This window comes from Berghia stephanieae, chromosome 1 (assembly GCF_034508935.2).
Source record: "Berghia stephanieae isolate SIO BIC M18660-M18661 chromosome 1, UCSD_Bste_1.3, whole genome shotgun sequence".
Lineage (NCBI taxonomy): Eukaryota > Metazoa > Mollusca > Gastropoda > Nudibranchia > Aeolidiidae > Berghia > Berghia stephanieae.
This window is the reverse complement of record NC_088360.1, coordinates 66,805,098-66,822,543: the sequence shown is the minus strand read 5'-3', so window position 1 is coordinate 66,822,543 and position 17,446 is coordinate 66,805,098. Positions and strand designations below refer to the sequence as shown.

The 17,446-nt window shown below is 34.6% G+C and overlaps 2 protein-coding genes across 5 annotated transcripts in view; one reads left to right on the top strand and one right to left on the bottom strand.

Moving 5' to 3' along the window:
• LOC144979845 (CDAN1-interacting nuclease 1-like) overlaps nucleotides 1-4,319 on the bottom strand; it is a 25,260-nt gene extending 20,941 nt beyond the window's left edge. The window contains exon 1 of one of the 3 annotated variants that reach the window (XM_078927071.1): nucleotides 4,100-4,319. In XM_078927071.1, the coding sequence (XP_078783197.1) occupies nucleotides 4,100-4,200 (101 nt within the window). In that variant the 5' untranslated portion in view covers nucleotides 4,201-4,319. Of the gene's footprint in view, nucleotides 1-679; nucleotides 823-1,874; nucleotides 1,967-4,099 lie in introns of those variants that run through there. The other 2 variants (XM_078927080.1, XM_078927054.1) reach the window with 2 other exon arrangements.
• On the top strand, nucleotides 1,001-17,446 carry LOC144979888 (uncharacterized). Of its 2 annotated transcripts, none has more exons than XM_078927147.1 (4): nucleotides 1,001-1,145; nucleotides 12,593-12,752; nucleotides 15,182-15,235; nucleotides 17,279-17,446. In XM_078927147.1, the coding sequence occupies exons 1-4, from the start codon at nucleotides 1,125-1,127 to the stop codon at nucleotides 17,305-17,307; spliced, it is 264 nt and encodes an 87-aa protein (XP_078783273.1). In that variant the 5' UTR covers nucleotides 1,001-1,124; the 3' UTR covers nucleotides 17,308-17,446. The 2 variants fall into 2 exon arrangements, with proteins under 2 accessions (XP_078783273.1, XP_078783263.1); XM_078927137.1 differs by lacking the exon at nucleotides 1,001-1,145 and adding an exon at nucleotides 4,562-4,718.

Sequence of the window (17,446 nt, the reverse complement as noted above, 5' to 3'; positions counted from 1 at the left end):
CAAAAAAAACTGAAAAAACAAAACAACTTAACCTTTTAAAGGCGAATATCAATCTTACTTGGACCAAAAATAAAATCTTACCGTTTTCATCAAAAGACAAAAAACAAATTAAATTTAAAAACGAGCTTTTATATAGGGCAATATCCACCCAACGTGCTCAAAGCGCTTTTTATCAATATTCTTACTGCTCTTATGGTGGAAACGTTTTTTTTTCTGCGTTAAAAAAATAATATAAATGAAGACTATTATTTGAAAAACAAAAAAATCAGTGTCACTGGCAAAGGGTTAATTGCAGTACTCCTGCATCCTGTGAGACTCCTACGGCACTTGCTAATCATAAAAAAGGAAATAGCAGCAATCAGCAATACTAAGGTGAAAAAAAAGAAGAAAAAAAAAAGTGGGTGTGGGGGGGGGGGGGGGGGGGGGGGGGGGGGAGAGCAAACCCAGTAGCAATGCAACCTTTTAGCGGCGAAATTCGATCTTTGACCTAACACCAAATCTTCTATCATCAAAAGACAAGTAACGGCAAAACTATTATAGACAATTGAAGTCCGAGTTGCGATAGTCTGACTATTCTCTTGGTGGAAACGCTGTATTCCCCGTTAACAATAATAAAGATAAAAGCAAACTACTATCTAAAAGCAAAAAATTAGCTTCGCTGTTAAGGGGTTAAGAACACCTGCAACTGCAACTGCCAGCATCCTTGAGATTCTCTACATCACCAAGGTCACCAATCGACACGTCTCCCTCTCGTCGGCATGCAAGGTGGTGGTGGCGGCGGATAAAAAAGGCCTTTTTCTCTTTCATTCAATCAACTGGTCTGCTGGTGGACCCTAGGCCTCTCTACAAGTCCAAGAAATAATACTCACTTTTTCTCTGCTCCAACGAAAATATCTACCCCCTACCGGTCTAATTTTTTGTAGCAGACGACAAATTTCTCAAAACGGTCACGTGACACTATAAAAACAACACAGGAAGTCCATGAAAGCTTATTTACGGCATTTCCTTTGAACCGTGTAAACAACAAAATTTCGTTTTCATTCGACTCAACGTGTCAGATTGGCCGGTATTTTTTAACGAACTAAAGTTCTGAAAAATCAAAATGTTTCTTAGAAAGTTGAAAGATGCTAGTCTTTGAAACAGAGGTAGGTTTTTAAGAAAAATCTTTATATTTTACGTGAATGCATGCTCAAGGCGAGTTGGACGTGCAGCGCCTAGATCTAGGAAGACTATAGCCTACTTTTATTTTACACACCGTTAGAGATAGAAAACTTGTTTTGTGCCCTTTAAACTGATACCAATATTAGCCACATAGGTCCACATGGTGATCAAAATAATAAAGGGCCAAAAATAATGTTCCAAAAAACTTTGCAGTGAGCCTGTCGGTGGCCACTGGGACTGGAGTTATAAGGCTGTCATTATTCCCAGACGCCTGTCTGGGGATAATAACAATTCGTTATCCCCAGACAGGTGTCTGGGGATAACCAATTTTTGTTATCCCCAGACACCTGTCTGAGGATACTATCCCCAGACGCATGTAGCAAGTGGGCAGAAAGATTTTATGCAAAATGCCAAACTAGGCGTGAAAAATACCAAATATTCTGGAAAAAATACTAGTGGTTGTGTCCCAAAACAGTTAATATATCAAGTGATATTTAACACAAGATGAAAGTAAATAGTGATCAAATGTCAAATCCAGCTCTTTTAAAAAAAAATATTTTAAAGCAAATGGATCAATGAAATTTCTTTTGTTACTTTGATCTGAAAACGTCAAACTGGCAATTCGACTTTTTATTTTCAACCCGGAAGAAAGTTGTTAATCATCGAATCTGTTCATAGTCCACCAACCATTTAAATTTTCATTACCAACCTACCTGTTAACTTTATTGATCATCTCTTGTTTCTATAATTTGCTCATTCTGGCCACAATTTTGGGGACGACCGGGAGTAATTTTTATGTCGCGGACGAATTCCTAGGCCATGGTGTTGTTCGCCCAAAGCCCAAAACCCACACCTGTTATTTTCCTGTCTGCTTCGCACAAGACAATACAATTTAGTATCACACGTCCACAGAACTAGATCCAACAACATATTTTTATTAGAATCAGAGATGGAAATAACTACCAAAACAAGGAAGCAAAAATGGTGGAAATATGTTTAGCTCATATATGAATTTAAAATATTCCGATAGCGGTGTGGATAGGCAGCTCAGTGGGTAAGGCCACCTTTCATTTTACTCCTTTTAGCTGCACAGATTCGACCCAGTCGCGACCGCCCCCCCCACTCCTACTCATTTTTTAAATTTTTTTTTACTTTTCTTTCTTTCTTCCCAATTGATTTTTACTGTTTTCACTTTTGTTCCGAGTTCCGAGCAAGAGTTTTTTTTTTTAATCAGTTGAATTTTTTATTTCTCCGATAATATTATTTCATTATTTAATTTGCTCTAGATCTATTATTGTTTTTTTTTTTTTTTTTGGTCAATGATAATAATAATAATAATAATAATATTGATTTTTATTGTTTTCACTTTTGTTCCGAGTTCTGAGCAAGAGTTTTTTTTTTTTAATCAGTTGAATTTTTTATTTCTCCGATAATATTATTTCATTATTTAATTTGCTCTAGATCTATTATTGTTTTTTTGTTTTTGTTTTGGTCAATGATAATAATAATAATAATAATAATAATAATAATAATAATAATAATAATAATAATAATAATAATAATAATAATAATAATCATAATAATAATAATAATAATTATTATTGTAATATTTGTTATTATTATTACTATTACCATCATAATCATTATTATATTATTATCAATAATAGTATTATTTTTATTATTAATACTCTTATTATCATACTATTATTATTATTATTATTATTATTATTATTATTATTATTATTATTATTATTATTATTTATTGTTATTATTATTATTATTATTATTAATATTATTATTATTATTATTATTATTATTATTATTATTATTATTATTATTATTATTATTATTATTGTTAACACTATTCCCTGCTCCGAGGGAAATCTCTCTTTTTCTTTTTTTTTTTTTTTTATATTTTGACCTAAACCTTGGAGTTTTTTGTTTGCTAAACCTTTATGTAAATGTTCCGTTTCTGAGCATGAATTTCTTAAATTGTTTTTATTTTTAAAACAATTATTGTTTTTATTTTTAACACAATTATTGTTTTTTTTTCTCCTCTAACTGACCATTTGGTCGCTCTCTGAATATTTCTGTTTGTTTGCTTTATAATTATTTATTCTTTTTAGACACTATTTGAGATCGGAGTGGGGACGAATATATTTGCTAGAAACTAGAAAAAAAACAAGAGAGAGAGAGAGAGAGAGAGAGTTTAATAAAAAAAAAAAGAGAGGGGGGGGGGGGGGGGGGGGGGGGGAGGATGGATGGGACATTTATCCCTTTCAACGTTCTGTAAAAAGAAGACGGAATTTAAAAAAAAAAAAAAAAAAGTGACGTTACCAGGATTCGAACCCACAACGTCGATTATGGTCAAACTTCCAGGGCAGACGACTAAACCATTCGGCCATGACACCCACTTCGAAGTCGACGCATATTGTGTATATGTAGTAACAACTGATTTTAATGTTGGTTAATTTTATGTTTTTATAGATATTTTATTAACTTTCCTTATTTCTATGTGCATCTGGAAACATTCCATATTCTGGAATGTGGATAATTGTTTAAAAGAGCGGAATTTCAAATATGCGTCTGGGGATAATGAAAATTCGTTATCCCCAGACAGGTGTCTGGGGATAACAAATTTTTATTATCCCCAGACAGGTGTCTGGGGATAATCACAGCGGTTAATTTTATGTTTTTATAGATATTTTATTAACTTTCCTTATTTCTATGTGCATCTGGAAACATTCCATGTTCTGGAATGTGGATAATTGTTTAAAAGAGCGGAGTTTCAAATATGCGTCTGGGGATAATGAAAATTCGTTATCCCCAGACAGTTGTCTGGGGATAACAAATTTCTATTATACCCAGACAGGTGTCTGGGGATAATCACAGCGGGAGTTATAACAAAGCGCCTGGGCCTGCTGGTCTACCTACTTACAAAATATTGGGGAATTTTGTTTGAAGCTCCGCAAGTCCACTGTGGAAAAATGTATGACGACTCAGAACTTCTAAAACCAAGTCATATATTTTTTGCTTCATTTCTTAAAATACTAATTGCAAAACAATCAATTAAAATTAATATCTAGCTAGGAAGAGTGCAAACACCCAACTTTCACTTTCGGCCACTACTTTTTTTGGAGGAACTTTTTGTTTTGGTTTGAATTTTGTTCAATACCGGTGTAAGCTTTTATTTTGACTACTATTACAGTTATCAACCACGCACTGATTCACTGAGCCTATGTAATTGTAATAAGCAGTTTGATAGTAACTTATCCATTGTTTTTTGCTATTAAAAAATAAATGAAGAATTTCATTTAATTGATTCAAAGCGACCGTATTAAAATAACTATTAAACGAAAACACGGATAAAATATCCGATGCACTAAACTGAAGCGAGCCTAACAAAACAGGGGAGTCTACTGCCAACTACCCTCAGCAACTTCTACACTCGACAACCCACTCGCTTGTCTTTTTGACCTCCACTTTCTGTTTTTCACCTTTTAATTGCAAACGGACCGGTCCCGTTGAATAAAACAATGTCTGGAGGTGGACATGAGGTAAATGATTCGTCATAGAAGTAATTTCCAATTTATCATTAATTTTTTTGTTGTCGGTTTACCCCGAGCCCGAATCAGCGAAGGCCGCAAGTGATGCAAAAAAAAAAACTGCCATGCCATGGACTTGGACAGATTTTAGAGAGGACTAGGGTCCATCACAAGACAAGTTGATTGCGAATAAAAGGATAAGGGCCTTTTTTTATCCCCATCTTCCTCCTCCACCGCCACTACTGCCACCACAAGTTGATTGAATAAAAGGAAAAGGGCTTTTTTTTTTACGAAGTGGTTATTCAGAGTCTACTCTGGATAACTGAAACTGTAGACAGTTATTCAGAGTCGACTCGATAAAACTGTAGATGGTTATTCAGAGTCGACCCTTGATAACCATGAGTACAGATATTTAGAGCCGAGAAGCCTATCGAGTTCAGTTCTCGCGAGATGAGTTTCTTTCAATTTGATACGGGAGACCTTCCATAAGCTACTACTACTACATCCCAAGTATTCTTGTTCTAGAGAGGTGGGCCTTTGGCCGACCAACCTCCGCTGCACGTCCAACTCGCCTTGAGCATGCATTCACGTAAAATATAAAGATTTTTTTTAAAAACCTACCTCTGTTTCAAAAACTAGCATCTTTCACCTTTCTAAGAAACATTTTGATTTTTCAGAACTTTAGTTCGTTAAAAAATACCGGCCAATCTGACCCGTTGAGTCGAATGAAAACGAAATTTTGTTGTTTACACGGTTCAAAGGAAATGTCGTAAATAAGCTTTCATGGACTTCCTGTGTTGTTTTTACAGTGTCACGTGACCTTTTTGAGAAATTTGTCGTCTGCTACAAATAATTAGACCGGTAGGGGGTAGATATTTTCGTTGGCGAAGAGAAAAAGTGAGTATTATTTCTTGGACTTGTAGAGAGGCCTAGGGTCCACCAGCAGTCAAGTTGATTGATAAAAGAAAAAAAGGCCTTTTTTATCCGCCGCCACCACCACCGTGAGAGTGGAGGGGGGGGGGGGGGGGTGCATGCCGACGAGAGGGAGACGTGTCGATTGGTGACCTTGGTGACGTAGACATCTCAAGGATGCTGGCAGTTGCAGTTGCAGGTGTTCTTAACCCTTAACAGCGAAGCTAATTTTTTGCTTTTAGATAGTAGTTTGCTTTTATCTTTATTATTGTTAACGGGGAATACAGCGTTTCCACCAAGAGAGTAGTCAGACTATCGCAACTCGGACTTCAATTGTCTATAATAGTTTTGCCGTTACTTGTCTTTTGATGATAGAAGATTTGGTGTTAGGTCAAAGATCGAATTTCGCCGCTAAAAGGTTGCATTGCTACTGGGTTTGCTCTTCCCCCCTACCCACCTTTTTTTTTCTTCTTTTTTTCACCTTAGTATTGTTGATTGCTGCTATTTCCTTTTTTATGATTAGCAAGTGCCGTAGGAGTCTCACTGGATGCAGGAGTACTGCAATTAACCCTTTGCCAGTGACACTGATTTTTTTGTTTTTCAAATAATAGTCTTCATTTATATTATTTTTTAACGCAGAAAAAACAAACGTTTCCACCATAAGAGCAGTAAGAATATTGATAAAAAGCGCTTTGAGCACGTTGGGTGGATATTGCTCTATATAAAAGCTCAAGTTTTTAAATTGTAATTTGTTTTTTGTCTTTTGATGAAAACGGTAAGATTTTATTTTTGGTCCAAGTAAGATTGATATTCGCCTTTAAAAGGTTAAGTTGTTTTGTTTTTTCAGTTTTTGTTTTGTTTTTCAAATGCGGATACGCTGCTTCTTCCTTTTTTTTTCATCAACTGGCAAGCTATCGCCGTACTTACCCGCATGGCTTGCACACACAAAAGGATACATCTAAGTCACAAAACCTTACATCCAGGTCACAAAATCAGACAACTAGGCCACACATCAAGACATCTCTGTTTCGTTTGTTCCAAGATAGCAAAACAAACCGAGTTTGGGTTCGAAAAAGCTTTCCATAAAATATTTGGTATTTGCAAGACCCCCAGAAACCAATTCCCTATACAGCTCTTGTGCACGGTTACTTATGACCTTGATTTCTTTCGTACCCACCCCCCAAAATCCCATTTATTGTGTGGTATAGGCAGAACATAGTAAATAGCTGGACTGCCACATGCGTGACTAAATTGGCCAAAGAGAGAATCTATACTTTGGCATTAGACACCCATTACCTGATGTCTTGGTTTTTAATCCTAGCCTAGTGAGAGAGAGAAAACAAAACAATCATACATGTATCTGCAAACAACAGAACGTTTTCATTTTACATTGAGATGGGAAGGGGAAGGGATAACATTATGACAAGAGAGAGAGAGAGAGAGAGAGAGAGAGAGAGAGAGAGAGAGAGAGAGAGAGAGAGAGAGAGAGAGAGAGAGAGGAGAGATGGGCGGGGGGATGGGGGGATAGTAAGGGGGAATGGGTAAAGATGAAAGAAACAATGGGTTGCCTGATGACGTAGATCAAAGGATTGTTACAGCGGTGTTCACGGAGCGTACTTCGTGAAATTTTAACCTTTTACAGTGACACTGATTTTTTTTCTCCAGATTGCTTATGCAGAATAAATCGTTTCCACCAAGAGAGCAGTAGTAAGAGTATATTTCGACTCGGGCTTCAATTAAACTATAAATCGCAAAGCTTGTCTTTTAATGATACCATTAAGACTAAGATCTGGAGTTTGGGGAGTGTAAGATGGAATCTCGCCATTAATGGTTAAAATTGTTTTGATTTAAAAAAAACAACTCACACACACACACACACACACGAGCGCGCGCGGTCACGACAGCGAGGACCATCACTGACAGAATGTTGCAACGGTAAACCGGTTTACGTGTACATAGATCCTGAGGCTAGATGCCCGTTACCGTGTACGTAGGCACTCCCAAAAAAAAAGGAAGAAAGAAAGAGACACACACACACACATACTCACACACACACACACACCACACACACAGTCTCGCATCCTCTACGAACTAATTTTGCGCACCAATTTTTACTGCACTTATGCACCAAATTGCATACCTATCTAGGGACACTTTTTTCCGTATCTTTTTCTCAATAAACTTTTTAAAAAACCTTTGTTTTGCGCGGCAGGCGGCTGGCACTAGGGGGCACCAACCTATGGGTCAGACGAGAAAAACACACGATTTAGCATGAAAATATTTAGGATATAATTTCAAACACAACTTTTGAAATTCATCAAGGATTGTCTAGTACCGAATGTTTTTTGATAGAAAACAAATGTATCTTCAAATCTAAACTGCTTTTGACGGTAAGCGGTAAGTTTTTATTTATTTTTCTGTCCAAACGAATTATTTGTCCTGGTTATAGAAGCTAAGTATTGGTAACACCGGCTCAGCTCTCTAGATAGTAAGGGGTTTGGGAGGGGTAAAACTTTTTTTTAAAAGTCTCCCCCCTCCCAAACCCCCTACACTAGAACTTTTGGGAGGGGGGAGACTTTTTTTAAAAAAGTTTCCCCCCTCCCAAACCCCCTACTAGAACAAGAATACTTGGGATGTAGTAGCTTATGGAAGGTCTCCCTCGATCAGTTCAGCCTAACTTATTATCTTTCTATTTCCACCAAATGATATAATATATAAACATAATATGAAGATAGAAGGGTGGCTGAGAGAGAGAGAGAATGAATTGATTTTTAATTTTTTTAAAAATTGTTTTATAATTAGACACTAGTCGTAATGAATTATATTAACAAATTCAGAACAATCAAACAAAAACGAAATAAAAATTAAATAGGAAGAGAAAAAAAAGACACGCTTATAACAGGGGTACCGCACTAGGACAGTCCTGTCCCAAATCTGTAACTGTACCATATATAATTTAGAGAAACCTACCGCACCTATTGGGACGGGACAAAACAGTCCCGTTGTGTCCCAAGCCGTTGTGAATTGCTACAAAATCAATCAATGGGACAGGACTGTCCTAGTCCCGTGTTCATATCGTTTGTGATAGTAGTTAGAAAAATATAGCAGCCTTCCGCACTAGGACAAAAAAGTCCCAGACTTGGCGGCGCCGTGTCAAAGTTGCAATGCCTGTCTTTATTGTCTGCATCCTTACTACTACTACTACTACTACTACAACTACCACTACTACTACTACTACTACTACTACTACTACTACTACTACTACTACTACTACTACTACTACTACTACTACTACTACTACTACTACTTACTGCTACTTACTGCTACTACTACTACTACTATTTCTACTGATGCTTCTGCTGCTGCTAATGCCACTAATATATTAATACCTACATCCCTTATATTTTGTATTTATTTCCAATACCATTGTATTTATTTTCCAACAATAGTCCACGATTTATTTTCTTTCACTTCCTATATTGCATTACACAGTTCCTCCCCGCCTCCCCTCTTTTGACTTAATTAATTACGCACCTTTTATAAATTTCTATTGCTCTGTTTTAATTCGCGCTTCCTCACAAAGTAGCATACAATTTCCTGCTCATCAATGTTTTTGTTTATGCATCTTAACAACGCCACTACCACATTATCTCATTCGTCTGTAGTTTTTCATTCATCCTGTTTTGTTGATGAAGGGGAAACCCGAAACATCCATTTTATCTGTTTTGGTATATTAAACTGAAGCTTACATTCTATTTCACAGTTATAATTTATTTATGTATTTCAATTCTGAATATAAAAAAAGCAAGAACAATTCAAAAAATAATTCCATGTGATGAAACCACGTACAGAATGCATAGCAACATAAACATTTTCGGCAATTTAATAACGTATGTTTAAAAATATAATTTAAGAAGTGTCACACTTTGTGAAACAGCAGTAACGTGTCTAAAACCGGTCGCACATCTATTCGGTAACTTGTGAGATCAATTATCCTTATCGTTATTTATTTAGGGAATTCTCAATGAAAACTGGGTGGGGTTCCTACCTCCCATAGTGGGCAGGGAGGTACTTATTGTGTCTTCTATCCCCCTATATCTGTTTTCCAACATGTTTTCTGTCTTTGTCTTGGAATGAGATTACTTGGTTCTGGCCCTGGCCGGAGTCCTGGCTGGGAGGGAAACAGTCAAAGTCAAATGCATAGAGTTATTGTTTTGGGAGATGTTTTAGCCGGAAATTCGTTTTTTTTTACCACCAGCAGGTTTTAATACGCAACCTCTGGTTTTTGTCCGTCGACACTATTCCCCCCCCCCCCCCCCAAAAAAAATTTTTTTTTGAAAGAAGAAGAAGAAAATCGCTATCGAGATTTGAGCCAGAACTTTTTCGTCTGGTGAATAATTTGGGCTATCACCGCGGTCGAATATTTGGGCACCTAAATGGTAGTTTATCTCCGCCCATCCCCATCACAATTCCTCCTTTTTAAAAAATTTTTTTGATAAATAGACAGTGATTTTGAGAATTTTTCAGAAATTTTCCGCTGAATTTGCTGTGTCAAACATTTCCCTCGAAATCACCATTATGTCTTATGTCATATTTTGACACCTGTGCACTATTCTCCCTGCCTACTACAACCACCACCACACCATCATCCCTAGCACCACTACTACTACAAATAACACCACATCATCCCTACCACCACTACTACTACAACTACCACCACAGCATCAACCCTACTACCACTACTACAACCACCACCACACCATCATCCCTAACACCGCTACTACTACAAATAACACCACATCATCCCTACCACCACTACTACTACAACTACCACTACATCATCATTCCTACCACAGCTACCACAACCACCACCACACAATCATCCATACGACCATTACTACTATAATCATTACCACATCATCCCTACCACCACTACTACTACAACCACCATCACATCATCATCCCTACTACAACAACCAAATGTAATTACACTTTCAACTTTTGCAATTCTCCGAGTCGTGTCAGAAATTGCTGCGAGACTTATTTGGAACACATCTCAGTGAATTTAAATGAAGACCAAATTCATAGGTTATGGTTGCATGGGTGGGTCATGATCTTCACAATGAAAAATTTTCTCCTTTTATGTGACCAGTCATTCTCACCCCTGATAGCTATTGATATTAATTTGTCTATATTTTGTTTTCAACACCTTATTTTATTAATTTGAAAACTGTCAAGTCTCCTTTCTTTTGTGTGTTATTTGCTCTCAATTGCAATAATTACTGAAACAATATTCCAAATTTGATATTTTTCAAACCCTACAAAGCCCTTGACGTTGATTTGTATCTCGTCCGCGCAAGTTTTCAGGCTTTTTTTAATTTGCCTGAGTCGACTCTGAATAACCGCAGCCTGTTTTTTATCCCCATCCTCTACCACTACTACTACTACCGCCGCCACCACCACCACTGCTACCGTTACTGTGAGATTGGAATTGGAGGGATAAAGGATGGGGGGAATGAGGGAGACGTATTTCATGTCAAGGATGCTTGCAGGTGTTCTTAACCCCTAAACAGCTAAGCTGATTTTTTGCTTTCAGATAATAGTTTCCTCTTTATTATTGTTATCGGAGAATATAGGGTTTCGACCAAGAGAGGAGTCAGAGTCAGAGTATCACAACTCGGACTTCAATTATCTCTAAAATCGTTTTGCTGTTACTTGTCTTTTAATGAGAATGGGAATATTTGGTGTAAGTCCAAAGACTGAATTTCGCCTCTAAAAGGTTGTATTGCTACTGTGTTTGCTCTCCCCCCACCTCTATTTCTTCTTTTTTAAATTGTTTTTTTTTTTTTTTCAACTTAATATTGTTGATTGCTATTTCATGTTTTATGATTAGCAAGTTTCTACTATGAGAGCAGTAGGTACTTTGGTAAAAAATTCAAATTGGGTTGAGCTCAATGAAACCTATATCATTATAAAGTGCTTTTCAACACGATTCTAATGATACCAAAATTGTGAAAATCAGATTAGCAGAGGTAAAGTTATGTTAGTTTAAAGGCTGAACTGAAAAATGGTCTTCTATTTGCCTTTGTTATTTACTGACGTACTTTGTAACCTGGAACTCTTGCATTTCCGGTAGTGACCACCATTTGGATTTCAAAACTGGCCTAAAATGGCTGCTAAGATTTTGAGTAAGGATTTTGCTGGAACGAATTTCATGGATGCGGTATACAGCTTTGCCCTGAATTTGATTTTATTTGAAAGTTAAGATGTTAATCCAACGTGCCATCATGAAATTTTGATTTACCAATTTCTCGTTTTTTAATTATCCAAAGCTAAATTATACCCTATTTTATCCACAATCAAAAGATATACTAAATTGTCATTGATTTTAAAATAAACTACACCAAACGACAGAGTAATTCCTCCTGAAGAAAATAAGACATAAATCATTAAAATCCATCCATAAACATATATTATTATTATTTTTATTTATTTTTTTTTTTTTTATTAGTCGAACTGGTTCAATCACTTCACTCTTAATGGGTGGATGTTTTAATTATATGGAAACTAAGAATTCCCTCTGTACCAGTTAGAATAGAGACGAATAATACCAACAACAACAGCAACAAAAAACAGTAGCAGACAAGATAAAAATCAAAGAGGGTCTCTTTTTAAATTTTCTGGAATGTAAATAATGGTAGGGGGGAATTTATCTTTGATCCATCCCCCTCCAGCCACACCCCTTAGTTTTTAATTGGTGTGATAAGTAAGGCTGACGCTTTAGAAATGTTTTTCACTCATTGTGTAACTTTTGAATTAATAGTTGAAATCTTGCAAATTGCAGATAACTGACATTTGCTTTTTTTCTTTTTTCTTTGTTTTTTTTGCCTTGAGAATAGTGATTTTCTCAATAATCTTTAAAAAAATATTAAATGCCCATTTTCTTTCTATATGCATTTTTTTTCTACTTCCAGATCCGTGGGGGTGGTGAGTTGTTCAAATTCCCTTGGACAACTTACTCTAAAGTTCAACAGTTTCCTTTTAAATTCTATTGGAAACATGTCCGTGTCTTCAGATATTTCTTCTACACATCAGCTCTTGTTTTCCCTCTGATGGTAAAGCTTACCAAAGCTAGTAAGTGTTTTTATTTCTACCTTTGTGATTGTTATATTTAAATGTATTTTTATTATCATAATAAAAGGTGAGATATTTAGTATATGGAATGAGTTAAATTTAATGTGTAACCTTAATTTCATTGTTTCTGGGAAGTACCAAAATAAGGTAAATTGTAAAGTGAATAATTTATGGTACTGTAACCATTTGATTTTAACGTATTTTTAATGCAAAAATTCTTTATTTTTATATGGCCACAGTCTTGAAATATAATTGGGTGATTTGTCAGTATTGTGTAGTATAAGCTCAAGAAATTTAATAATAATAAAAATAATCTTTATTGTCCAAATAAAAGGCAATTCATGTGAGGTTTGGTTCATGGTATGAACATCAACACGTTTACAAATACAGACATACACAAACATATACGCTAGCACATTGTTTCTACACATGTATACAAAAGAAATGAGCGTACATACATATATACATACATACGTACATACATACATACATGCAGAGTTGGTTGGGATTATAATCTATGCTATCAGCAGGATTTGATAATTCATACCTTTTGAACTGGTTGCCCTAGCATGTTGATTATGGTATCAAAAGTCTTAGAATTATATGTACTTTCCATAATGTGTAACATATTTGCTTTATGTATGATTTTAAATATGGGTTTGGAATTGCATTTACTATTGTTATCAAAGTGGCTATGGGTCATTCTTACCCCCGGCACTGGCGCTTGTTGAACAGTACTAGCCTATTGATCAATCCTTTGTGTTTTTGTTATTTTTTTTTGACTAAATATTTTGACTACCACAATCATTTTTTCTTATGGTGCTAAATCACCTGTGAGATTTTCATATTGGTTTATGCAGAATTATTGGTTGTTTTTTAAAATTGTTTTTTTATTATTATTATTGTACGTCAGCTCTAGTATGACTAGAATCTAGGGATATCGAATTGTGCCAAATGCCATTGATGTGACAAAATTTGGCTACATTTCCAACTCCACTCTGTTTTGTTTTTAATGGTTTAAAAAAAAAAAATTGTTTTTTTTTTTGTTTCCTTACTATTATTTTATTATTTTTTTTTTTTGGTTATTTTTATTTGTTTTGTTTTGCTCTGTTTTCGTCTTATTTATATCTCAAGGATTTTGGATTATGTAGATAATAGAATTAACGGTGAATGGGAATAATTTTACCAAGTTTGCATAAGCATCACTGTATCATATGTGACATATAGTCCATAATATTAATGTTCGATAGGACTTGTTTAAAGTCGTTAAATTTGAAGCTAAAGAAGAAAAAAGTCAATATTTAACCGATTTCGAGAAAATAACGGAAAATAAGAAAATGGCTTGAAAGCGTTTCCGTTTTTCTATTCATTAAAAATAGTTTGACAGTTAATTCATATCACTAAGCCATTAGATTGTAAACAACACAAAGTCCACCCACTGCCCACGTCATCCTCAGTTTGCGGCTGACTCTCGATCAGTGATCACGAACGGTTGTGTTGACCTGATATATCAAGGAATATTGTGCATTGCAACTAAAATTACTCACGATGACTTATTAAATAGAATAAGGTTGAAATGCACTGTACAAAATATTGCACAAGAACTTTATTCCTAACCCTAACAAAATCAAGATGACGACCAATTGGATCTGTAAAGGTTGTTAACAATTTGTTATATCTATCGATCAAGTATTGAAGTTCTTATTTAGTAAAAGTTTCGATTTTTGAATTAAACTTAATTGGAACAGATTGTTAACAACAAAGAGGCACTACTATGATTACAAATAATATGATCTAAAGACTTATTTAGTCTTCGGATATGATTTATAATGCTGTGAAATTTCTTAAATCTATCGCTCAAGTATTGAAGTTATTGTCTAATCAAAGTTTCGGTTTTTAAATATAATTTTTGTCTTTTTTATTCAATTTGTCAAAAATCTTCCGAAAATGTCTGTTTTCATTTTGAATGTCCTTTTCTTTCTTTTCTCATTCTTTCAAGCACCAAATGCAGTAAATGATTATTTTTAGTATGCTGAAATGACCTGGACTAATAATTACATAAGTGCCATGCAACTTGTAGGTCCTGGCCAAAATGACAGTGTTTTGGTCAAGCCATGATGAAGTATTCACTTGTCCACTGCTCAGTACTGACCAATAGCTACTCTGTAGGGGCGGGACTATATGTCAGTATTAACCATAGCCCTGGCTATTGTTAATTGGTGACTTGCCATAAAGTCAAATCGATATTCAAGATATTTTGAAGTAATGTGACTATCAATGAATGTTAGAGTAACAAAACTTAATCATCAAACACTGTGGGCATTAGAAAGATAGTCATCAGTATTGTACCAGTAGCCCTAGCCTTTTGTTATTGTTATTGATCAATTTGTACAATTTTATTGACATTATCATGGTCTTGTCAATTTCAGCATACAGTCCAGCAAATGTAAGGAAATGGGAAGAAATAAGAGCTGCAAAGCATCGTAAGTAAATTAAAATCTCACTGCTTCAACATTAACAAGATTTTCAGCATTGAAAAAGCATGCATTGTAAATCTTAAATGCTCTCTTTTTCATTTTTATAGATATGATGAATGTGAGTTAAAAAAATAAATAGAATTAAATTTTTCCTTTTTTTTAACATTGTGTAAAAAAGAATTTAAAACATGGAAAAACATTGCATCATAAATTTTATTTTAATTTGAAACTGGTGATTATTAGGGATAGTTATGTACTAATGCTATAAAATTATATGCATAATGAAGTTAGAGGAAAGCAAAAACTGGCTTTTTTGAGAAGTAGATTGATACTGTTTTCTTCTTCAGAGATTATAATGATAATAGATTGTGGTCATTAATACTAAAATAGGGTTTTGGATACTGCTGTGAATTATTCGGTTATAAATCAAGAGTCATTCGTTCAGTTAAAACAATTCTTTTAATGTTTATATTTCTACTGAATTTCAAAACAAGTTCAGTTCCTAATGTTTCATCAGATCTTATTGAAGAATGATTTGAAAATACTTATATTCCTTCTTCTTGAATGTATTAGAAAGGGCTATCTGAATTTTCTATGAAAATGTTTGTGAAAAAAAGTTTGGTTTTATTTAATACAGTTATGAGTAACGTTCTGTTTTACTCGTGTTATGGGTTGGCAGCTCTGAATTAATATATTTCTGTGGATTTTACAATGAATATGTTTATTTTTAGTGTCTCATGATTTCCATAAGTCATTATTACATTATGATTATGATAAAAAAAAATTATAAAAGATGTAGAGCAGAGATGCCAAAAAATTTCGGGTTAGGGGCAACTTCTGTCAAATTCCAGTGAGGTTTTATTCCACCACTTGAAGTGTCATCACAAACACAACAGCTTCATCTTCCTGTCATAACTCTCACCCCACCATCATCATCACCATCACTACCACGACAACTACGTCATTAAAATCACCACATCTATCGCATCATTGTTACTGTGTTACTATCATTACAGTACAGCTTGTCTCTTTTAAAAGAAAATAATAAAATCATATTTCAGGCTCGTTGTCTTGTCTTGCTTGTTCAATTTTGCTTTTAGCTTATAAAACACTTTTGACCTTCTTGATAATCTGATATTATGTCAGAATAGTAAAATATAATTTTAATCATCATGTTCACCTAGACATAATACTTAAGTGGGTTTTGAAATAAATTGTTGTTCTTTTATATTTTCTTTTGCTTTTTCACACTGTGGGAGCCCTCATCTTCTTGTGAGAGTGAAAGTCAACTTCTGTGGTCTCATCATTACCCGTATTTTTTATTTTGTCCCCTTTTCTTAAATTTCTGTCCTTGCTTTGAAATGGTTTTGTCTACATTTTGGTGAGGCAAAACTCTTGCTGAGAGAGAAACTGTCAAAAGTTTGTCTTCGCCTTTTGGAAGACATTATCTTGTAAATTATGTTTTACTATTACAGGCCTGTAAATTCGCTGACAATGCCGGCATTTCTTGCAATTTTGCTGCGACGGAAAAAAAGAAAATTAATAATATACTTTTTCGTTTTGTTTCACAGCCTTTTGAGTTGAGTTGGTAAAATTCTAAGAAAATATTCCGGGAGATGGGGATCTTTCCTCGTGTTATATTGTAAAAACTTTGTCTTCAGTTGTTAGTATATGTACAAATCACTCCCTTTATCTCATACCTTCATATATTTGGATCAGAAGTGCATTAAGTAAGCAAAGTGACTGTTTAATTTGAATTATTTCATAGAGATTATTTTTTACTTGAGTGAGTTGGCAAACTTCCAAAATATAGGATTATCTAGTGAATGATTAAATTGAGTGTCACCAACGCTTTTTAATTTTTGAGCTCATTTTTTTTTCTTTTCTAAAACTTTCTTTTTTACCTACAATTTCGTTCTGCTGTGAATTGCAGAAAAGAAAAACCTTAACAATGTGAGGGGTTCACAATCTTGAATATATTTTTAAAAACTTTATTTTATGTTATTTAAAGCACTGTTGCTTTTGAATTTTTGTTGTTTTATTTTTCAGATACATACTTTGATCTGCCAAAGCATTAACAAGCTGATTGCTGTCACATCAAAGGGTCGTGATCTAATGTGATGCTATTTCAGTTTCATTATATTTATCCATTTCTTGAAAATGAATAGTAATAAAATTCATAGTACGTAACTGAATAAATTTAAGTGTTAGATTAAA